This window comes from Budorcas taxicolor, chromosome 5, assembly GCF_023091745.1.
Source record: "Budorcas taxicolor isolate Tak-1 chromosome 5, Takin1.1, whole genome shotgun sequence".
Classification (NCBI taxonomy): domain Eukaryota; kingdom Metazoa; phylum Chordata; class Mammalia; order Artiodactyla; family Bovidae; genus Budorcas; species Budorcas taxicolor.
In genome coordinates this window covers 62804107-62828854 of record NC_068914.1, presented here as the reverse complement: position 1 = coordinate 62828854, position 24748 = coordinate 62804107, and the positions used below count along the sequence as shown (strand labels likewise).

General features: G+C 37.2%; 2 protein-coding genes across 3 annotated transcripts in view; one reads left to right on the top strand and one right to left on the bottom strand.

Moving 5' to 3' along the window:
• The window catches only part of CEP290 (centrosomal protein 290), a 90997-nt gene extending 77370 nt beyond the window's left edge, over positions 1-13627 (top strand). Inside the window, exons 46-54 of the mRNA XM_052640092.1 lie at positions 821-907; positions 1582-1746; positions 2266-2388; positions 3600-3772; positions 7069-7210; positions 8434-8507; positions 9082-9176; positions 12273-12352; positions 13254-13627. Of these exons, the coding sequence (XP_052496052.1) occupies positions 821-907; positions 1582-1746; positions 2266-2388; positions 3600-3772; positions 7069-7210; positions 8434-8507; positions 9082-9176; positions 12273-12352; positions 13254-13484 (1170 nt within the window). The 3' untranslated portion in view covers positions 13485-13627. The remainder of the gene's footprint in view (positions 1-820; positions 908-1581; positions 1747-2265; positions 2389-3599; positions 3773-7068; positions 7211-8433; positions 8508-9081; positions 9177-12272; positions 12353-13253) is intronic.
• Positions 10172-23834, bottom strand: C5H12orf29 (chromosome 5 C12orf29 homolog). 2 transcript variants are annotated; one of them, XM_052640095.1, is made up of 8 exons: positions 23609-23834; positions 22449-22566; positions 19370-19465; positions 18627-18743; positions 16940-17137; positions 15799-15968; positions 14317-14411; positions 10172-10272 (listed from the first exon to the last, which is right to left on the bottom strand). In XM_052640095.1, the coding sequence occupies exons 1-8, from the start codon at positions 23696-23698 to the stop codon at positions 10221-10223; spliced, it is 936 nt and encodes a 311-aa protein (XP_052496055.1). In that variant the 5' UTR covers positions 23699-23834; the 3' UTR covers positions 10172-10220. The 2 variants fall into 2 exon arrangements, with proteins under 2 accessions (XP_052496055.1, XP_052496054.1); XM_052640094.1 differs by lacking the exon at positions 10172-10272 and having other exon boundaries at positions 14223-14411.
• Positions 23835-24748: the final 914 nt, after the last annotated feature.

Sequence of the window (24748 nt, the reverse complement as noted above, 5' to 3'; positions counted from 1 at the left end):
ATAAGGGTGGTGTCATCTGCATATCTGAGATTATTGATATTTCTCCCGGCAATCTTGATTCCAGCTTGTGTTTCTTCCAGTCCAGCATTTCTCATGATGTGCTCTGCATATAAGTTAAATAAGCAGGGTGACAATATACAGCCTTGACACACTCCTTTTCCTTTAAAAATGTTTAGGATGATTATCTCTGTTAGAAATTTTATTTTGATATTTGTTATAAATTTATTTTTGGTTTTCGAAATCTTATCCTATTTATTGGAGTCTTTTTCTCGACTGACTGTTTCATTTCTGTTTTTTTAACTTAGAATATTAGCAACATGTTAATTCCACTGGTAATAGTATAATTAATCTATGTCCTACTTCTTATTCTGGTTTTTACACTGTTAGAACCAGTGTCAGAGCAATTGCTTATTTTTTTGTACCATGTGGATATGGTTCTACATATGTAATTTATGGGACAGTTAAAATCAGGAGTTCTGAACTCAAATTTATTATTGTATACTAAGGCAGTAATGATGGACAGGGAGGCCTGGTGTACTGCCAGTCCATCGGGTCACAAAGAGTTGGTCATGACTGAGCGACTGAACTGAACTGAAGCAATAATGTAGGAAATATATATTTAAATCCATATATAAAATCTCTTGTATTAGTACACTTTACTTCAACATAAGTCACAGTTCAAAATCCTCTCATTACTAGGAAGATCCGCTTGTTTACTTAAGCTATACGTTGGAAGAGACTGGTAGTTCCGGTGATTTGCCTTTCCTTATCAGTGACTACAGCTGTGTTAAACTGTTACATGTTTTCTTTAATATTCTAGAATCAGGTAAGAGACTTGAAGGAAATGTGTGAATTTCTGAAGAAAGAAAAAGCAGAAATAGAGCGGAAACTTGGCCACGTTAGAGGGGTGAGTATGTGAGAGTATGCCATATGTTTGTTTTAGCTTCAGAAGGGATATGCTGGAAGTGAGAATAAAAGGTTGGGTATGTCATAGCAGTATTGATATGCCTTCACTAGTGCTTCTAGTTTCAGTTATATTCTGCTGTATGTACAGTGTAAAACATCACTAAGCTTTCTCTTTGTTTCAAGTTAATAAATTTCATCATCTGTCACATCTTACATGCTTTTTATTCCACTTGGACTCTATACCATCTCTTTTTTCTTTGCATCTCCCTCCACATCTTGAAAACATTTAACTTCCAGGAATCTTCCTTCTATTCATTGAGGTAACTACTAACTGCTTCTTGGTCTGATTCTAACATTTTGTAACTACTTTTTATGATATTCATGGCAGCTTCTTAGTTATAATGCTAATATACTAATGTTGGGTTTAGCTGTTACTTATTAGCTGCATGACTTTAGGAATATCAAATTCTCTGAGTGTTGATTTTCTTGTATGTAAAGTGAAGATTGTAATTCCTCTTTCATAAAGTTATTATAATGAGTTGAAGTAATACAAACTTTGGCTTCAAATGTTAGGAATCAACAATGAGTTTAATAATAAACCTCTTGTATTCTTGGTACTTTATACTGTACTTTCTAAAATATTTGATTAAATAAAAAGTTAACATTTTTTCCTAGTCTGGTAGAAGTGGAAAGACAATCCCAGAACTAGAAAAAACCATTGGTTTAATGAAAAAAGTAGTCGAAAAAGTCCAAAGGGAAAATGAACAGCTGAAAAAAGCATCAGGAATATTGACCAGTGAAAAAATGGCTAATATTGAGATGGAAAATGAAAAGTTGAAGGTAATATTCTTAATGCCATTTGTACAGAATGTTATACTGATACAATTTGTATTAATTTTTAAGGACAGTTTTAAATATAGTATATAAAGTGGCTTTAATGGATGAATAGATATTTTACACATGTGGAAAAAAATATTGGAGACAATGATTAAAGTGTTACAGTAGCATCATGTGGTCATCTTACTATTTCCAGACCATTGGTTCTCACTCTGGCAACATAAAATAATTAACTGTGTCTATTTTCAAAAATACAGTTGCTTAAGACCCTAATTTTGAGATTGATCAGTTATTTGGGGATTGGTCCCACCATTGGTATTGTTGTTTTGTTTTTTAAGTCATCAGCTCATTCTAAGCCAAGATTGGAAACCTCTGCTCTAGATGACCAGTGTTAAAGGGAAGAATTTAATTCTAATTGTATCAAATATCAGCTATAAAACTATGTTGAACTTAGTTTTATGAGTTTATGGGACCATCATTTATTTCCTCGTTTTGATAATGTAGAGTTTTTTAAATTTCTAGGCTGAATTAGAAAAACTCAAAGTTCATCTTGGACGTCAGTTGAGCATGCACTATGAATCCAAAGCCAAGGGCACAGAGAAAATTGTTGCTGAAAATGACAGACTTCGTAAAGAACTTAAAAAAGTATGACTTTCATTATTGACTACACTTATTTTTATGTTAATTAATACATTTTGGGAAAACTGAATGAAATAGTTGATGAGTGTCTATTCAGAATAGATATTAAGAGACTTAGGAATTGTGCTTTATGCCCACCATCCTTTCATAGTGAGGAACATTGAAAATTGAAAAATAATAAATTAACAGGCAGTATAATGTAGCAGCTGGGTTTCCCAGGTGGTACAGGGGTAAAGAACTCACCGGCCAATGCAGGAGACAGGGTTCGATCCCTAGGTTGGGAAGATCCCCTGCAGGAGGAAGTGGCAACCCACCCCAGTATTATTCCCTGGGAAATCCCACGGCCAGAGGGCTTGGCAGGCTGTAATCCAGGGGGTGGCAGAAGAGTCGGACATGGCCGAGCACACATGCACACATAATGTAGAAGCCACACAGCCAGGATCAAGCTTTAGCTTCATTACTTCTTAATTCTGGGAATGAGGGCAATCTACTATTCCTTCTCCTTCTCTCAGTTTCCTCATCTGTAAAACTGGGACTATTAAGTGTATCTATTTCACAGAGCTGCTACAGGGTTTAAATGAATTAATATTTATGCACGTCTTAGAATTACACTTGATGTACAAGACAGTATATGAAACTATTTTGTTAAACAGTAGGATTCCTTTCTGTTTAAGACACAGAATATATTCCTTGCCCCAGACAAATGTGTCATTATTTATATGGATGATCCAGTGAATTAATTGCAATTAATATTTTTAAACTAGTTACAATGGAATCTGAACGCATTTTGAGGCCAGAGTGATACTGCTCGTTGAATATAGATGTTTAATAATGGAAATAATCTGTGGTACTTACACACAGTTTATACTTATAGTTATGTCTCAGGTATTAAAGAGTCAAAACATCTTTTTAAAAAATCTAAAGACATAAACTATTGCATTTTTGGTAACTATTATAACAAATATGACAAAGTAACTATGGAGTAAAATATTTTAAATGTATTTTTATAACCTCATTTACATGCACTGTTGTAATTATGATGACCATATTGCAGTTTTAGAGTTTAAAAAATACTGGATTTTTTTTGGATTTTTAATCAGCATTTAGAACTTCAGGTTATTTTTCTTTCTAGTTTGTAGTGATAATTTTGAATATATTACATTCATGAGAACAGTATTACCTTTTGGCATAACATACTAATTAGCTTTTAATGATAGGAAACTGAAGCTGCAGAGAAATTACGGATAGCTAAGAATAATTTGGAGATATTAAATGAGAAGATGACAGTTCAACTAGAAGAGAGTGGTAAGAGATTACAGCTGGCAGAGAGTAGAGGTCCACAGCTTGAAGGTGCGGACAGCAAGAGCTGGAAATCAATTGTTGTTACAAGGTAGGAACAAGCAGCTTAACATTTGCCAGTTTTGTCAGTTCTAATTCTTCCATTATTGTCTTTAAAGAATATGACATTATTCTAATTCACTTAGTTCTTTCATGAAGAACCGTTGGGTGGTTTAACATGATCCTTACTCTTTCTTCCTTAAGAGATTTAACTAATTGGGGTGTCAGGGCATGGATCAGAGCAGAGCTGGGGCTGGGCTGAGGGTGTTGGAGCCCAACAAGTTTCCTGAAGCTGCTGTCAACCATGAGCCCAGACTGACGGTGCCCAACTAGTCCTGCTTTTCTCCGTGCTGCGTTCGTTTTCTACCCCAAGTATAAGCCAGGCACAATGGAGCCGACTTGTCACAAGCTGTGGCATACCAGAGTAGGCTGTGCTGCAGTTTTGGAGTTATGTCCTGGGCAGCTTGGTCTTCAAATACCTTCAACAGATGAATTCAGCAGACAGTTTTAGTGTCTTTCAGCCTCTACTTTCTGGGACTTGATGTTCTCCCACCCCTTGAGCCTTTTCTACAGGTATGTGTGATTCCTGCCTATCTAATAAACTTTGTGGCTATGAAAGAGGTTCAGGCTATAATTCACTGGCAGGCTGTAATCCAGGGGGTGGCAGAAGAGTCGGAAATGACCGAGCACACGTACACACATAATGTAGCAGCCACGTAGCCGGGATCAAGTTTTAGCTTCATTGCTTCTTAATTCTGGGAATGAGGGCAACAGGAATTCACTAGCAAATATTCATATGTTCATTGTCACTACCACCAGGGGTGGTTCATTGTGACTGATGAGTCGCTAAAAGGCTTTGGTGTCATTCTCATTTCAACCTTAAGCAGCTACTTCAAGGAGTATGCATAGAAGTGGAGACCAATGAGATCCTGCCCACGTCCTTCCCTTGTAACATCATCCGGAAGGAAGTTGTGTTCTTTACATCTGCTGACCCCATTTCAGAAGGCAGAGTCGTCTTTATCTTCATATTCTTAGAGTTCCTTCTCTCTCTGCATCTAAGTACCCACTTGGATGTCTAGCTGCTGTTTAGAATGGACTGGATGTGGGTTTGTGGTCACCGTCACTACAGCTGGGATGGAAATCTTAGCACTGTGAGGCTACAGCAGGTCTCAGAGGGGGCCTGCTGCACTGCACTTGCCCCTGTCAGACAACTCCCAGAAGGAAGGTTTTACAGGTAGATTAGAGGGCCCAGGTGGCCAGACAGTCCTGAAGAAGGGTCCCTTTCTAACATCATAATGAGAGTACTCAGAATCTGCTCTTCCTCCCACCCCATAGCTATTTCTTGATTCTGTCAGAGGGCTAATGTAAGGGCTGACTGAAATACTGTATGTGATGGTATAAAGGGGAGAAGGAGTCTCTCCTTTTGTCTGCTTAGACTCCAGCAGAGGCTCTCAACCAGCAGGCCTATCAATTGGCTTCTTGGTTGGTCCTTTATTTCCTGCTATAATCATGTAGGGACCAAAAGAATTCTAAGTCGCTTTAAGATGTATTTATCTAGCAGGTATTTTCTCAGTACCTGCTACATGCTGGACTCTGCTTTATATTAGGTATATTTCTAAAAGGCCTACTTTAACTAGGTTTCTTCAGAAAGCCAGGTAGCTTCTGGGGCTTGTTGTTGTGTAATCACTGAGTTGTGTCTGATTCTTTTGTGACTCCATAGACTGTAGCCCACCACGCAAGAATTGCCCAGGTGGAATACTGGAGTGGATAGCTGCTTCCTTCTCCAGGGGATTTTCCTGATCCCAAGTTCAAACCTGTGTCTCCTGCATCGGCAGGGAGCCTGGTGGGCTACAGTCCATGGGATCACAGAGTTGGACACGACTGAGCAACTGACACACACATTTCTCACTCTGACCTCAAGTAAATTACAGTTCTTCTGTGAGTTAAAGTTGTTGTTTTTTTTTAATCTGTGGAAATGATAAATCCCGTCCTTTCTTTTCTAAAAAAGGCTCTGTGAAGGTACACACACACACAAATTACGAATGTGAAAAGGATTTATAAATTTGAGCAGGGTAATGAGAGACCTTTTAGATCATTTCTGTGTTTTTAATCTGAAAACTGTATAGGTAACTGAGCATAGAATAGGCCTCCAATAAACACCTTTCAAAAAAACATAACTTGACAGAAGGCTAATTCTGGTCTGTAGCCTCCTATATCCCTAAATCCACCTTAAAAATGGCTCAGATCTGCAGCTGGGATTAGACACCCAGGTCAGTAAAGTGATTTATCTTTTGGTATCCATGACACATTATGCTCATACTGAAATCTTTATAGTTGTTCTATTATTTACTCAATAAACTAATGACATCTATTCTGTGTCTGGCTTTATAATACCAACTGCTGAGACAGTCCAGGGTGATGCAGGAGCTGTTTTAGACAGGTGGTCAGAGGCCTCTCTGACTGGCTGGCATTAGAGCTAGGAATTAAATGGAGTGCAGGAGTGCACTTCAGGTATTTCAGCACTTTTTTTTGACAGTTTTTGTTAGGTGAACAGTGTTGCCTTCTAAGTTCCTAAGGTTTATCAAATACTCTTTGATGATAATTACTTTGATGTAATATTGAAATAATAATTTTTCTTCCTTGTCCTGTCCTTAACCTGATTTTGCCAAAGTGCTTCTTCTTTTTCTTTTCTCTGGAGAAATCTGAATGTTATGAACATTGTCTCTTCTAAGATGGAATATGCTTGTGGAAACCATTTTGGCTCAATGTTTTAGAAATTTCTTTTGGGGTCTTTTTTTTTTTTTTTTTTGAACTATTGATCATTTCCTGAAAGGTAACAAATCTATTCAGATATGCCATTTTTCTTATCCCTACTTTTACACATTCTGTTCCCTCTCCCAGGAGTGTTGTACTGGTTTTGTTCTAACTGGATTAACTCAAGTGTGTTTGTGTGTGTGAGTGAGAGAGAGAAATGCTTTAGTTACCTTTAAGTATATTCCTAAGAATATCCAGTAATATACAATTTTATATTCTTATGAATTTAATTTCTATTTCTTAGTTTTGTGACTGAAAAAGGTATTAATCTTTTACAGTGGTCAGATTCATCAGGCTCCATCCTTGTTTATAATCTTTGGAAACACCTAAATCCTCAATTTAACTGGCCTGTTAATTAAGGGGTACTTCTCCCTTGCTGTCATATAATGCTAAATAAATATGTAGGAGAAGATTTGACCAGAAGAACCAGTATAAGATATTCTTTATTTTTAATGCAGAAATTTTCAGTGGCTTTTAAATCAGTAAGAGAAATTATTTTCCATGTCTATACCATTTTTCCCTTTATACTTTTAGAATGTATGAAACCAAGTTGAAAGAATTAGAAACTGATATTGCCAAAAAAACTAAAAGCCTTACTGATCTTAAACAGCTTGTAAGACAAGCAACAGAGAGGGAACAGAGAGTTAAGAAATATACGGCAGACCTTGAGCAACAGGCAAGTAATGTCCTTGTTTCACCTTCTGTGTGTGTGTATGTGTGTGTGTGTTAGTTGCTCACTCGTGTCCAACTCTTTATGGTCCCATGGACTGTAGCACTCCAGGCTCCTCTGTCTATGGGATTTCCCAGGCAAGAATACCAGAGTGGGTTGCCATTTCCTAGTTCAGGGGATCTTCCCAGCCCAAGGATCGGACCTGCATCTCGTCTCCTACATTGTAGGCAGATTCTTTACCACTAGCGCCACCTGGGAAGCCCTAAGTGAAAGTCGCTCAGTCATGTCCGACACTTTGCAGTCCCACCAGTCCATTGAATTCTCCAGACCAGGATACTGGAGTGGGTAGCCTATCCCTTTTCCAGCAGCTCTTCCCAACCCAGGAATTCAGCCAGGGTCTCCTGCATTGCAGGCGGATTCTTTACCAACTGAGATATCAGGGAAGCCCTGGGAAGCCCTATCCCTGACATACTTTCCATGTATTTACCAAGTAGTCCTTTTAAAGTATAAAGCACATCATAGCAGTCCACCCTTAGAATCTTCCAGTGGCTCCCATACCCTAGCATAAAATCCTGAAGTCCTTTCATAGCCGGCAAGGACCTACATGATCTGGCATCTGGTTTCCTCTCTAGCCTCATCTTTACTTTCTCTGGTATTCAGTATTCTAGCCACAGTAACTCCTTTCAGTCCTTGGAACAGACCAAACTCACTTGGTTTATTCAGGGCCCTGCTTTTGTTTCCCTTGTTTAGAATACTGTGTCCAAATATTCCCATACCTCACTCCCCACTTGCACGTCTCTCCTTAAATGCAGGCTCCTCAGACCCTCCCAATCCCCGCACTGCGTTCCATTCACTTTCTGTCCTCTTACTCTCTTATTTTTCTTCAGAGGCTCCTCCATCTTGAAATGTAAACCGATTACATCACATCACATGCTCACTGTCTTCCCCCACTGACATTGAGAGAACCACAGGAACATGCAGGAAGGGATTTTGCCTGTTTTTTCCACTGCTGTATCCAGTGTGCCTAGGACAGTGCCTGGCATGCAGTCAGTAGTTCTTCAGTAAATAATTGTTGAGTGAATAGTGGATAGATTCACCATAGATGTGTAATCATATGTACTTTTGAAAGCTCACATTCTAAAATTATGCTTTATTGAAACTATGGATCTTTATAAAACCCCATATTTCCATGTCAAACTTTGTCTTCTAACTTTTCATTGTGCACAAAGATTGAGATTCTCAAACATGTTCCTGAAGGTGATGAGACAGAGCAAGGCCTTCAACGGGAGCTTCGAGTTCTTAGGTATATTATTTGTTTGTATGACTACTTTTTCAAAAATCATTTTTTAATACAACCAGGTTTGCTGTATCTAGAGTTAAGATTTTTCACCCTTGCTGCCTAATTGGTTTATCAGCCTTCTTTCACCCTTCTAATGCCAGTCACTCTTTTATATAATAGATGGTATAAAAAGGATAAACCAGGTCCTAATATAGGTGTCGTCTGTAATTTAAACTTTCTTAATAGCATAGAATATATTAAACCTTAGCTTCCAAAGGCAAGTATTAATGGAATGAGAAAAAAAATTCTTTACTTCCAAGGCTCTGTGTAGCACACTCTTGTGAGGCTTCTCCCTCCAAAACTACTCTTGAAAATGACATAAAATTTTAAGAAAAATGTGGATTTTTAATCTGTGATTTCTGTTTGAGAATGGGAGCACTGCAGTAATTGAAGGAGATGGACAAATGTTTACTTTTATAAATATTAGCAAGTTCTAAGCACTGTGTATCACACAGTTAAAGAAATGCTCAGACCTATTTTGTGGTGCAGTGTCTGTTTTTTTTGTTTTTTTTTTAAACACATTATCATTGTGTTCTAGATTAGCTAACAGTCAGCTGGAAAAAGAAAAAGAAGAATTAATCCATCGGATAGAAATTAACAAAGACCAAAATGGACCTGAAAGTACCATATCTGGTAATGTATTTTTTAACATACTCATAGCATGTTAGCTAACCCAAGTTTTTGAATTAGGATATGCCTTGTTTACAGATTTAACTGTCTTCCTAAAAAATCAAATCCTTGATGTAAGTTTTTAGAGCTGTCTCTTTCCTCCACACAGCAGTATTCCCATTGAGCCCTTTATTTGTAATACTGAGTAGCAAGTATTCAAACCTTTCTCCTTGTGTCGCTTCTGGATGTTACAGATTTATCATCATATAATGCTAAGTAATGAATACTAAGTCTCTTGCTTCCAGTTTCTCAGTATAGGCCCTTTGAAGCCCATTTAACATATTCTTCTAAATGTTATTTTCATCTTGTTATTAATTTAAAAACTACATGTATATAAGCAAACATTGCCTATATCCTTTCTTTTTTCCTTTTACAAAGTAAAGTCTAACCTTCTAGTCTCTATTTGCATTCAGAAGTGGTTACTAATCATTTCACTATTACAGTGTGCTTAGGTAATGTATTAATAAGCAATTGGTAGCTCACAGGTAAAGAATCCCCCTGCAATTCAGAAGACCTTGGTTCAGTCCCTAGGTTGGGAAGATCCCCTGGAGAAGGGAATGGCAACCCACTCCAGTATTCTTGTCTGGAGAATTCCATGGACAGAAGAGCCTGGCGGGCTACAGTTCATGGGGTTGCAAAGAGTCGGACATGACTGAGCAACTAACACACACACATACGTGATGTATATACATGGGTACACATATAGTGAACAGCTGATCCTTATTGTTTGCAGATTCTGTATTTGCATGTTCACTTACTACAATTTACTTGTAATCTAACATCAGTTCTGTGTGGTACTTCTGCAGACATAAACAGAGGAGTGAGAAATTTAAGTTTTATGATGCAGTTTTCCAGATGAGATTCAACAAGGTGACGCTCTGCGTTTGTTTCAGCTGTCGTACAGGGATGACCAGAGGATGGAGGCAGTACTGGGGAGTGCAGCGCAGGGCAGGAGCCGCTGGTTCTGGGACCAGCTGGACTGGATTTAAAGCTCAGTTCTGATACCTGTTACTGGGGCAGACTCAGGGGTCTCTTGACACTTCTGAACCTTGTTTTCTCTCTTGTAAAACAAAATAGAACAAGTTGTTCTAGGATGAGTTGTTTCCAGGATTTCAGATATAAAATCTATGTGAGATATATGTGTATATTTTCCCTAAGGACAGTGGTTCAAAATTCACTAATTGATTTTTCATGTTATAGAACTTAACTATAAGCAGAATCTATTGTTTGTATGCATATCGTACCAGACAGCTTGATGGAAATGCCAAATTCTGTTCCAGAGGATTATAGTAACTTATATCTGAGCAGTTTTTTACTATTTCACATAGCTTTTCAGTATCCTACCAAGTAGCTTTTATACAAAATAGCAACAAGACTATCACGTATGAGTTGTATCAAACACTATGCTAAATTCTTTACAAGCATTTTATAATTCTTATGACCCTGAATTTTGAGTACTTCTGTCTCCATTTTACCTCCATTCAAAGAGGTTAACCTGTCCCCAAGGCTACAACAGCTAGGAAGCAGCCGAGGCAGATTGAAGCCTAAAGCTATGAAACTCCAAAGTTCCTTGCCATTCTCTGCTATTGACCACTATACTTTTGGTGACTAGACGTACATGCATAAACCTCGTCTGACAACAGCAGCCAGTTTGGTATACTACACCAGACACAGTACTAAAGAGCTGTTAATGCTGCTGACATTTGGCAAGTTCTCTCTAAACTCCAGCATCCCAAGAGGGAATTTCTGAACCCTCATATTCTTTATCTCCTATTTAAAAATGAGGATATCAGTAAAAGATTGTTAAGGCTCAAAAATCAAATGGTTTTGGAAATTTTAAAGCACTATTTAAGTGCTTATTAAGCTAACTTTTGGAAAATGCTTATACATCATAACTGGGCTTCCCAGGTGGCACAGTGTCAAGAATCCACCTGCCAATGCTGGAGACACAAGAGATGTGGGTTTGATCCCTGAGTCGCGAAGGTCCCAGGGTGTAGAAAATGGCAATCCACTCCAGTCTTCTTGCCTGCAAAATTCTATGGACAGAGGAGCCTGGCGAGCTACAGTCCATGGGTGACAAAAAGTCAGACACAACTGAGCACACACACATACATAATCAATTTTACTGCACTATTTCATTACCAGTGTGTGTAATATATAGCATCCCACTGATTAAGACAACTCACACAGCATTTCAGTGATCAAGAATCAACTCTGTAAACAAAATCATGAGCACTTTATGCAAAGGTGAGGAAAGCTTTGAAAAGTATGAGGAAAATACTTGTCTCCTACTTAAATTAGAGGAGCATTCCAAGGTCACCTTAATAGAATATGCTTCCTGTCCCATTAATGCAAATGTGTTTGCTGACCATTATTTTCTCAAACTTTAGCATTTTAAAAAAGTTTACCTTTTGATGGCTATATGACACATTATATGCAGTTTAAAGAAAATGTTTCTAGCAAAGATGGTTAAAGAAAAATTCCTACTGCAGATCGATTCTCTATAAAATTAGAGATATGTTTAACTCTGGAGGAAATCAATAAATTAAACTAATGCCCTTTTGCTTTCTGTTTTCCTACCAAAACGTCAGGATGTATTCATCTTTGCGTATCCTGCCTAGCACATTCTTCACATAGTAACTACACAGTAAATACATCCTGATGCACAGGGAACAGCCAGAGCTGCTGGTAACCGGAGCACTTGGCCACTTTATGGCTATAGCCCCTTCCCTAATCATATACTTATTCTATCGTTGTACATTTAGACCTAAAAAATTTTCTTGGTTCTAGAATTTTCCTCTGCAAATAATGATTTCTTCCATGTAAAAATTAACCTGACTATACTTCTAACACCTAGCATATGTCTCTTTTCTTTGTTTGCTATGGAATTGATATAGAGGTTAGCATACAGAATTCACAGCCTGAACTGTTTCAGCTATAAAAGGCCACATTTTCCAGGCTCTAGTTGCATAAGTTTCTTCTTTCTCTTCTAAAATAAGTCCATTATCTTGAACTCAGAGTGGGAAAAAGCTTAGTCTAATTTTCACTTTGTGGGGGCAGATCCTGATCAACTAAAGGAAAAGGTCAAAGATCTAGAGACACAGCTCAGAACCTCAGACATGGAAAAGCAGCATTTGAAGGTAAGTATTTAATTATATCTAATTATAAATATATTATAAATGTTTTGTGAAAACAGCTGTTGAAAACTGTTTTCATGATCACCATCTCTGAGTTTTAACTATGTATCCTAAATATTCCTGGAATCACATTTTATACTTACATTTAAACCTTGATATTAAGGTTTTTATATTCATCTGACTGTATTAAAAATACTATAGAGAACTACCAAAAAATTAAGACAGAACAAATGGGATTCTTTAGAGAGTTAATTATTTTTTATTGTCACAAATATAGCTCATTATTTTAATATTTTCCTAAGTTTTGGGTCACATTGGGATTAGTGTCTTTTTCAAAAATTATTTTCAGAAATGGTTCACATAAAGATATTTGATATGCTTTATCTCTTTAAGACTCTAAACAGAATGAAGGAACATAAATATGAAAATTAACTAGTGCTCTCTGGCTATTCTACCTAGTCATTAAAGCTCAAATTGTTTCTTTATTAGATGCTAACTTTTGGCCAGGCAGAAGCCATACAGTTTCCGTGATCATAAATATATTTATAACAGGTGACCACTATTCATTAAAATTAGATACTTGTAAAGAAAATACAAATGATGCCTAAACCAAAGAATTGTAACCAGAATAACTTCAGTGTTGTGAATAACCAAGTTTTTTGACTGCCTCACACTGAGAACATAATATTCTTTTGGGGAAAGATTAAATCCCCTCTGATTTAATAGTTGATAAATTATAGTGCCAGAATAGGACATAATTTAGAGAATAATTTGACTTCTGCCTTGTATTTGACTATTCAGGTTTCTTTGGCTTTCATGTTTGTAAATCATTCTCTTTAGTTCAGACCTAAAGAATGTGTTTTTCTCCTGTGTATACCTTTACAAGATAATGTATTCTTATTAGGAGGAAATAAAAAAGCTGAAAAAAGAACTGGAAAATTTTGATCCATCATTTTTTGAAGAAATAGAAGATCTGAAGTATAACTACAAAGAAGAAGTGAAAAAAAATATTCTCTTAGAAGAGAAGTTAAAAAAACTTTCTGAACAATTTGGAGTTGAATTAACTAGTCCTGTTGCTGCTTCTGAACAGTTTGAAGATGAGGAGGAAAATCCTGTTAATTTCCCCATATACTAAAAGGCCATCTCTAACTATAGTTTTATTTAACTATTTACTAACTTTGTAAGTTAAAATTCCATCTGGAAATCAAGCAAGTCTGACCTACATGATTTCCTTTTCAATACCTCATAGCTTTACTTAAATTGGAATTTTTAGTAAATAAAATTATATAAAAATTTCAACATTTTAGGAAAGTATATTTTTGAAGACTGTTAGTATGTCTGTCAAATAGGCAATGAGCTATGGTAAATTTTTATACATTTATAATGTTGTACCAAGTTTTTTAAACATCTAAAACTGGGATTTTATATATACTTACATATTTATATATGTGTTAAGATTTTGAAATTATGTCTATATATATGTTATTAAGTTGAGCCATATGTTTTGTTAATGTCTAGCAATTTTAAATTCAGTTTAAACTATTTAATTTTTAAAGTAATGGTCCAAAATTGTTGGTTTGTCTTTTAAACTACCCACGTACAATGGACTGAATCCAACCTTTGTACAAGGTGGAGAGCTTATTATTATATTTTTAATTCCAGAGGTTAACATTCATTTGCTGTTTCTAAATAAAAATTTGAATAGATATTTGCAGCTGGAAAATTGATTGCTTTAAATGCTAAAAGAGATGTTGCTATATTAAGACACTGAATAATAAACTGAATCTGAGATATTTTTACCTTATAAACATGGCAGAGTATTCAACATTGAAACAGAACAACAATGAAGCTAGTTTTTAATTGCACTTCCAGTTTATACATTAAGAATTATATCTTTGAGCCTACTAAATTTCTGATTGTCTATTTTTGAAAAATGATTAAACAAACACTTAGCATCAAAGGCATACTCATATTTGTTCAGATTCATGTTGATAATAACTGGTTTTGAATTCATATAAGTATCTGGGATCGGCCAACATAAACCAAGATGGTGGCGATGGACCTGAAAAGAAAGAAAAAAGTTAGCTTTAGCCTATATTATCTTTACTCACTTACACATCTTCTGAGTGCCTACTGTTTCCCAGCCACTGGGAGTTATTTAAGGCTGCACTTCATCTAACCCTTTTTTTTTTTAATAGATGTTTTCCTCCTGACATAGTACATATTTACTTGCTTATTGTCTGTCTTCCCCATTAGAATGTAAGCTTCATGAAGGCAGACACACTGTTTTGTTAACTCTACTTTCAGCACCTGGAAACATTCCAGGAACATAATCAGGGGCTCCATAAAAATGGTAATGAATAACAGAGTCTGTTGCTAAATACAGAAGGCAGCCAATTGAAAAATATGGGTAGAAGTCATTCTAACCAAAGGGAATAATATGTGATAGAATAGTGCTTTTTGCTCTGGTTGCATTTAGTTAAGAACATACACAATGTGTGTATGTTTGAGAGATGGAAGTGGAGAGTTCTAGAAATTTTAGCAGGTGCTAGATCATGAAAAATCTTAAATGTCACTACGCAAGTGAACAGTATTCTCATTCATTTGTGAAGACAGGACAGGGATAAGACTGAAAGATAATGCTTGGGATGGTGATAAAATAATTCAAGCATGAATCTTGGTTTAAATTAAAATTAGCAGCCAGTTGGTTGGTGAGAAGTACACAGATACAACAGATGAGAATCTTTCAGAACTGATAATTAGATGTATGAAGTGATGGACAGAGGTGTTAAAAATTATTTCTAAGTTTTTGGCGTCAGTTAATTATTTGGAGTCTGGATTGGTCCAAACTGGATTAGTTCCAGTTTTGAACATTACAATGTGAACCTATATGAAATTAAATAGACAAGTCCAGGACACAGAAAGGGCAAAAAGTGTAAAGTAATTCATTCTGTACATATTAACTGTCACCTTAGCACTCTCTCAACAAATTCTATAATCAAGCAAGTTTGAGAAATGCTTTCACATGAGGTCATTATAGTACAGATGATTCAGAGAATACATATGTTCAACATGAATTTCCAAGAAGGAATATGTAGTATGTAGGGTCTTCCAGACATTTTCATCACTTTAATTCTGAAGCACATCTAGAAGAACCAAAGCCCCACAGAATGCATACTGGGAAACAATGTTATCGTATAAAGATGGTGGCACGTGAGATGAAGACATTATTGCATATCAGAATTGCTGCAATTTGATGAAGACATTATTGCGTATCAGAATTATTGCAATTTGATGAAGACATTATTGTGTATCAGAATTACTGCAATTTGATGAAGACATTACTGCGTATCAGAATTACTGCAATTTGTAGAGTACTGCAGTGCCACTTCTACTTTGTGTCAGGAACATAAAATGACATAACCTTACAAATTATTTTCTGCCATTACCTTGATTAAACAACCATCATTGCAATGCCATACTATTCCTTCAATTTTACCCTCTCTGCAACCATCAAACCAGGACAACAGATCACTGTGCTTCAAGGTAGGTAGATTTCTTATTTGAAATGCTCCATGTGGTATAAGAAGATGTAATGGATGCTTTTTGCTTCCTAACCCTAAAATCATAAAAATTTGCCATTAGCCATTCAGAAGTTTCAAAAAGAATCAGAAAATTTCTCTCTCCAAGTAAAAAAACCTTCTTAAAACACTGAGGGATAAATTTACCAAAAAGTCTGATTCCTTGAAGAGAAATATATTACAACTGCCTTCACTCACAAGTTGGCACTTTATCCCACTAAGTCTAAATTCTACCTTCAAGTGCTCTATACAAGGAGTTGGCAAACTTTAACCTTCAGACCAAATCCAGCCAAATGCCAGTTTTTGTAAACTGTTTCAATGGAACACAGCCAACCCATTCATTTAAGTACTGTCTATGGTCTTTCAGAGATATGGCCCCCCAAAACTAAATATTTACTATGCAGCCTTTTACAGAAAAGTCCACCAACCACTGCTCTACACCAGTGGCCACAATCATTCAGTGTTTGCCAAATGGCCCCGCTGTATCTGGTAACTTGCACAGTCACTGTCTTAGCTTCTTTTCACCTGCCAATCAATCTGCTTCTGATCGCTATATTGTATTTTGTTATTACAGCTTTAATGACCTTGGCTCTGTCTTCATCTGCCTGTCAACAATACTCCATAGTGCCCTGAGGACTTGTACTCAAATCATGGCATATATTCTGATGCTGCTTACGATATTCATTCTTTTATTTATTTTACTTAGCTAATTAAACTAATTACCTCACCATGAATGGATAAAGATATAGGGTACACATACAGAAAATGGAACATTAGGCATAAAAAAAGAATGAAATCTTGTCAGTAGTAACAACATGTATAAACCTAAAGGATATTATGCTAAGTGAAATAACAGACAAACACTATATGATTTCACTTAAAAAGGGAATCTAAAAAAAAATTCCAAGTTTATTAGTCACTCCTGTAGTGTATATTTCTTTCAGTTGAACCTAGGAAGTTTTCTTTATAAATGACTACTGTAACTAAACAAGAAAAAGGGTTTACTCACCGTAAGGATTTCCATTAATATTGGTTCCTATGAGCTCCAGTGTTTGTTCTAGAAGATCTGAGAGTGGCACTGCACTAATTTCCAAAAGGCCAGGATCATCAGGATGATGCCTCAGGACCAGGGCGATCTCAAACTCGTAATTGACTACAGACGAATGCCAGCAGTACTGTTTGTTGTTTTTCTCCACTGGTACCCAACCTATCATTTAAAGAAACAAGTGAGGTTTTCTTTTTGCATTGTTTTTCTCTGGATTATGACTAAGGTAATTTTAATTTTTGTCGCCAATTTTCTGGATGTTCTGTCACATAAGGTATCATTCAACATCAGTGGAGATGTTAACAGTTCTACTGCTTTGTAAATCATCCTTTTTCTAATCATAAGGTCTCTTGATTCTACGAAGGAATTAACCTGTTTGATTATTTAGTACAGAGTACCCAGAATTCTTTTAAAAGAAAATTCATATTTTCAATAAGAACTGAGCGCCATTCTAAGACACAGCACTAAAACCTTTTTTCAGTTTCTCTCTACCTCCTCTCCAGTTTCAGGGACAACAGACAGATGCAATTGTTCCGCAGTTTATTGTATTGTTCCAGTATTTATTGAACAATGTATTGATTCTACATTTATCAAATGCTATTCCCTTCCTAACTTCTGTTGCCAGATTAGGCTTCTTTGTTGTGGAGAGTTCCTTACCAAAAAAAACCCCCCAAACTATGGCATAAACACTATTATGACCATCACATCTTTGGTATTCATTATTCATCCAGACTACTGTAATAACCTCTTCACTAGTCTACTATCTCCAACTCCCTACCCTACTTTTATCACAGTTCTATTTCAGGAATTTATATTTAGTTCTGTTGTATTGCTGCTTAATAGTCATCTTTAGGAGAAACTTCACAAAGTTCTTCAGATAGAATCAAAAGCTGTGTAAGATGTGACCCCTAGAATCAAAAGCTGTGTAAGATGTGACCCCATTACACATCTCCAGCCTCTGCTTTTATAACCCAAGTTATAAACATTCCAGCCACACTGAGGTGTTATTTAAAATTTCCAAAAGATGTCATGACTTCTGCCCTTTGTGGAAGTTTGCCTAAGCTAACCTCTCTTCCCTTGCCAACTAACTTCCTGGTTCTTCAGCTTCAGGATAAATGTCCATTCTTCTTAGATGACTCTACTAGCCACCAAGATTGAACTAGGAATTCTTCTTTTCTCCAGCTGTACCTTGTGCATTATTTCCTTCTAGTTCTCAAATCATACTATTATTGGTAGACTTGTTTTCCTACTGTCTACAAGATCATCAAGGATAAGGGTTCTGATATTCATTTTTATATTACTAAAATCTAAGAATACTTTCGCACATTATAGGTACTTAAAAACATGCATACTGTTACCTTCAGTCTAAAAAGTAAAGGCTTATATGATTTAATCGATCATATCATCTATCCTGACAATACTTCAAGGCTATTCCCAAACTCAATGCTTTATTAATTTTTATAGACTATAGGTAGTAAACTGTCCATCTGAGAAAATATTCTAAAACTGAAAGGACAGTCTTGATATGAAACATCTTTGGTATAAATACCATGAACCACCATATTAAAATTATATTCTAATTTCCAATTGCATGTATCTCATTCTTTTTACTAGTAAACACAAAACTATCTTAGAAGAGATCTAGTAATACCAGGAATGTGTCCATTTTCATCAGGCATCGGATTCCCATTTAACTGTTCTATTTCCTTCGCTGGTATCCAGCACTCTGGAACAGGTTTGAAGTCCTCCTCAACATTCCAAAAAAATTCTAAAAGAATTAAATAATCTTATGTGTGGTGATACTTTAAGCAATATAAAACACTGAACAAATTCAAAGTGGGAACAACTAATGAGCCCCATCAAATCAGGTACCATATTAATTAGTCTCCATTCATTACCACCACCACAATTCTCAGGGTTAAGGTACTAACACTTCAAATTTCCAATTTTGAACCCACCATCTGTAACAGTAGGTTAACAGTCTATAAAGCAGCCAGTGTTACAGTATGTATATTCATGGTGAATTTTCAATGCACTATGAATACAAATATATAAAGATTATATATGAGTGGATATATAATGATACATGTATATATCTACTTATAGTTAGAGAAACTTAATGTAAAACTATTAATAACCAAATGTGTCATTCATAGTAACTTGTATGTTTTAATAAACTACAATGAAGAGTCACAGAAATGTTAGGAAAATATTTTGAAATCTTTTTCAAGAATATGCTTTTACATAAAAAGATACTCACTTGTAATTTCTTTTCCCAAAGTGCTTAAACTGTAAAGAAGGATATAATGTATAGACCACCACAGCAAGAAATGACAAAAATTTCAACTTAAATCATGAATAGCTTTAAAAAAAAAAAAAAAAGGACCCACGAACCTTTTGAGTTTCGTTTTGAATGTAGAAAATTTTTAAATCTTTTCTCAGCTAATTTGTTAGGTTTCCTGTCTAGCCGAGCCCAGAGGTATGGCTGACCTAAAAAATAATAGAGAAAAAAAAAAGTTTAAGAGGCAGACAATAAAATTTAGCTTGAAAGACATTTCAATATAACCTTTTTCAATAAACGTAGGGTCATTTCCTCTAAGGGAAACAACCCGAAAGACAAAGAGAAATATGCAGGATAACAAAACAAATTTGACCATCTCAGTAAGGACATCATCCCAGACATATGAGAAACTAGTAATCGTGAGAAACGGAAGCTCTCTCTGCTAACGGAAACATAACCAGAAATTGTATTCACACCTTCTCTAAAATGTAACTATGTTAAATTATGCTATGAGGGTTAACCTCCAAAAACGTGGAGTGAAGCTAGTGTTTTACATGGCTCTGACCCCTGGGGTCAAGACATGGAACACTGATGAATAGTGATGGTTTGCAGTCAGGGTTCTGAGAAGTTCCAGGGTACATACTACCATTTTTCCTCGACAACAGTGAGACTAAGGAGTTGCACTTGGTCTCAGTGAGCCTCCTGGGGGGCTGCTGCTGGTTACTTAGCAGGAAGATGCCTTCATGACCAGCAAAATATAAAAGTCCCCAGCTGAGACTGCATTTCAGATTCCCTGTTTCTGAGGTGTTCCCTGCCTACATCAGTGGTGGTCCCTAATTTTAAAAAGTTTGTCTTTCCTAGATTTGTCAGGAAGGTAGGGGAGGCATCAGTGGAGGACTATAGATGGTTTCACCAGCAGGTCTCATCAGACCCTTCAGAGAAGGCAATGGCAACCCACTCCAGTACTTTAGCCTGGGAAATCCCATGGACGCAGGAGCCTGGGAGGCTACAGTCCATGGGGTCTTGAAGAGTCAGACACCATTTCGCAAAGAGTCAGACACGACTGAGTGACTTTACTTTCACTTTTCACTTTCATGCACTAGAGAAGGAAATGGCAACCCACTCCAGTGTTCTTGCCTAGAGAATCCCAGGGACAGGAGTCTGGTGGGCTGCCATCTATGGGATCGCAGAGTCAGACACAACTGACATGACTTAGCAGCAGCAACATCAGACCCTTCACTGTGACAGAGTCTTTGGTTGTGATGTACATCCTTTTAATGCCCTTACTGTATCGCCTATCCTGTACCTGTAATTAACTGTGGATTTACAAGCACTGTCACTCTGGGTTCTCGAAGTTTTCTTTAGCAACCCAATTTTCTTTAACTGCCACCATTATATTGATAGTAATTACACAATGTGATGCATACTTTTAAGTTTCTTAGTATAAATATGTGCCTGTGTGCTAAGTCACTTTAGTCATGTCTCACTCTTTGTAACCCTATGGACTGTAGCCTCCCAGGCTTCCCTGTCCATGGGACTCTTCAGGCAAGAATACTGGAGTGGATTGCCTGGCCCTCCTCCAGGGAAATCTTCCCGACCCAGGGATGGAACCCACTTTGCTTATGTCTCCTACATAGGAGGGTTCTTTACCACTAGTGCTGCCTGGGAAGCCCATAATATAAATATAAAACCCTAAAGAAAACTTTGTTTCTTCAAATATATAAATCAGCTATTTGAAAAATTATTGATTACAGTTTGGGTAAGGCATTCTACATTACTTATTAGCTATACCAATAAATAATATGAAGAACATATTAAAACTACATTGTCATTTCTGTTGAATGAACCTTTCGTTCTTTTTAAAAATAAACATAAAAAATGTACTGTATACCCATTAAGATGGCTACTATCAAAAAAACAGAAAATAACAAGTGTTGGTGAGGATATGGAAAAGCTGGAACTCTTCTATACTCCTGGTAGGAATACAACAGTGCACTTGCTACAGAAAACAGTATAACAGTGCCTCAAAAAAATGAAAAAGAATTACTACAGGATCCAGCAATTCCACTTTGGGATATATACCCTAAAAACCGAAAGGAGGGATTCTAAGATTTGTGTACCATGTTCACAGCACGGTTCACCTAGTACACACTGACGGATAAACGGTATACACACACAATTATGTGGTATACACAAATGTGTGGTGTTCATCCTTTTATAAAGGAAGGCAATTCTGACATGCACCACAACACGAATGAATCTTAAGGACAATATGCTAAGTGAAATAAGCCAGTCACCAAATGACAAATACTGTAAGACTCCACTTTCATGAGTTACCTAGTCAAAATCCTTAGAAACAAAGCAGTGTGTGAAACAAGGTGGGAGGCTGAGTTATTTAAAAGGTGTAGAGTCTCAGTTTTGCAAGATGAAGAGAGTTTTGGAGATGGGTGGTGGTGACAGCAGCGCAACAATGAGAACTGTGCACACCGCACTGAACTGTACACTTAAAAAGGACCAACATGGTAAACGGTATGTGAATTTCATCACGACAAAATGAAAAAAGATGCACTTCACAAGAGATTTCCTATTATGAAGAACGTATCCAATATGCATTTAACTTTTATTTCTCTTGCTGGAAGTGAGAAGTAATTTCAATATCTAGAAAAAAGAAATCACAGATTGTTTCTCTCTTTTCAATGCATTTTTTTCCATAACATAGTTGACAATTTCGATTTGAGTTTCTCTTTTAAAGTACATTAAAATGAAACAAATTAGAGACACTGACAACAGTAATAAAACAACTGAATTAGCACTGGGATCAGCAGAATAAGAACAAGCTTTAGGGTCACATAAACCTAGGTCCTATTACCAGTTGAGCCTTCATTAATTAAATGGTCTCGAACAAATTATGTTCTCTGAGCTTTGGTTTCTGTTTCAGTGAAACAGGAGAGGCTTATTGTGCAGATAGATAAAGATAACACATAAAGCATTTATCATACTGTCTGGCCCTTAATCAGTATTAATTAAATACTAAGTTATCTTCCTTTCTTCCCCCAAGAGAAAGATACAATGGTAGAGTAAGTATAATATATCAATTGTGACTTTTTTCCAAGGGTTTATGAAGAGCACTTCAGATATATACAGTTTAAGTGATTAAGAAAAATAAATATTTGTAGCACAGTTTTATTTTACCTTTGTAGTTAGTAACATAACAACATGTTCCATCCACTTTTTCTGTTGGAATTGCATTGTATATATCTGCATCTAATGCCTTGTGACTTACAGTTTCAGTTGCCAAAACTTTAAATGGCTTAAAAGAGAAAAAGAAAACTGGTTTAAGATAAACAGCCTCTATGCCTTCTACATGCTCTCACCTGGAAGTTTTTAATTTCCCTAGTTCCAAGGTATGATCACCAGTTTATCCTTCAAAATATTTCTCCTGTAACTTATTACAAATCACCTCCTCCTCCTCTATGCTATCACAGCAATACATGTTTGTCTACCCAGATTTGTTAAATACAGTTGACTCGACCAACACGGGTTTGAACTGCACGGGACCACTTACACGCAAAATTTTTTTTCCATAGTAAATACTGCAGTACTACACACAGTTGGTTGAATCCTGAATGCAGAAGCCTTGTTACGGAGGAAACTTGAATATGAGGGCCAACCACAAGTTATACTCGGATTTCAGGGGATCGGACCCCGAATCCTGGCATTGTTCACAGGCCAACTGTATTCACATGTTTCTTTATCCACCATAATGAGCTTGACACCAGGAATCATATTCTATGCAGAGCTGTATGCCTAGCTCAGGTGTTACGTGTGTTCATTTACTTGATAATCATTTGCTAAAAGCCTCCTAAGGGGTAAGCACTGTCCTCAGCACTAGGATAAGAGGTCAAATGGCACCTGCCTTCGGTGGAACGTTTAAGGAAGGAGACAACAGTCATAAAATGCATAATATAATGTTAAGTATGTTAAGTACTAAGGAAAAAAATGGGCACCCTTTCACTTTTATCAGTAATAAACTGCGTTTTTAATTTATGATTTGCTTATTCTCAGGAAGCCAAAAGAGCATCAAGAATGGAGGGGAAAAAAAAGTTCCAACGAACTTCGTGATTTTCACTTCTGAGAAAGACTATGCCACCGTTTTACAGTCTTTACAGTCTATGACACTTTTATCTAAAGGAAGACCTGTACCCTAGGCCGCCGGAGCGAACCCTGCAGAGAGACCCCCCCGCTGCAGGGCGGCTCTACCGCGCCTGGAAGCGCTCGCGGGTTCAAATGCAGCCTGCGCCGCGGGAGGAGCCCACCCGCGGCCGCCCAGCGGGCCCCGAGCTCCTCGGTACCTGATGCTCCCTTTTGGTGGAAGGCTCCTCTTTCACCTCCGTCACAAACACACACGGCATTTTCCGCTGCACCGACCCCAAGCGCCTCATGTTGGGTCCTCAAGCGGTGCTAGTGGAGAAGGCCCTTCCGAGCAGCGCCGGGTCCTGACCAGGAGAGCGTTCAGAGGGGTCAGCCGTGTATTCAAGCCGCGAACACGCCGCGAGCTGGCCAGGTAGCCGCGCTCCCCATTTCCCCGGTTCCGAGCGTATGACGGGGACGCACGCCCGGAAACGGGCTCCTGGCCGCGGAGCCTTCTGGGAGTTGTAGTGCGGAACCCGAGGTAACTTCGTGGGCTCAAGCTGAGGTACCTTCGTGTGCGCTCTCGAGCGCGTCCCTCAGGGTTCTGATGACCGTGAAAATACAAAGATCCGTTTCTGGTTTCATCCGTTTCTGGTGTGTGTGTATTAGTAGCCGATGATATTTTTGAAAATTAAATGTTATCAATCGATAAGTAATGAATTATTTCATGTGGCTATTTAACATCATTTTGATGAAACAGATTTGCGTGTTCTCTTTAATGTGTTCCTGGGGAAAGCACTGAAAAAGCTTAGAAATATCCGGAGACATCTCAGAACGAAATGAAAAGTAATTTCCCAGGAAAAAATGTTAGAAAACGCTACAATTAAAATACCTGGGGCCAAAAAAAGAAAGAAAATTACCATTTGGATTACGCCTCATTGTAAGGCATCAGTTCAGTTTAGTTCACTCGCTCAGTCGTGTCTGACCCTGCGACCCCATGGATTGCAGCACCTCAGGCTTCCCTGTCCATCACTGACTCCCAGAGTTTACTCAAACTCATTGTAAGGCATAATATGGTCCTGGTGTGTTTTCTTCCCCCCCCCCCCCCCCCCCCCCCGAGTGAGTGCAAAGTTTAGCATTAGAGCAGTTCCAAACCACAGGAACAACCAGATTTCAGTCTCAAGTTTTTCATAGGAATCTCACTTACCTTAGTTAAGTATGAGCTCCAACAGAGTCCGAATGGCTTGAGTACTTGTCAGCAATCAACTGCAGAGCTAAAAACAGCTCTGACTTACTCCTCAAAAGAATTTCGGAGGGTAAGTAATAACAATCAACGGCTGAAAAAATAAATAAACTTTTAG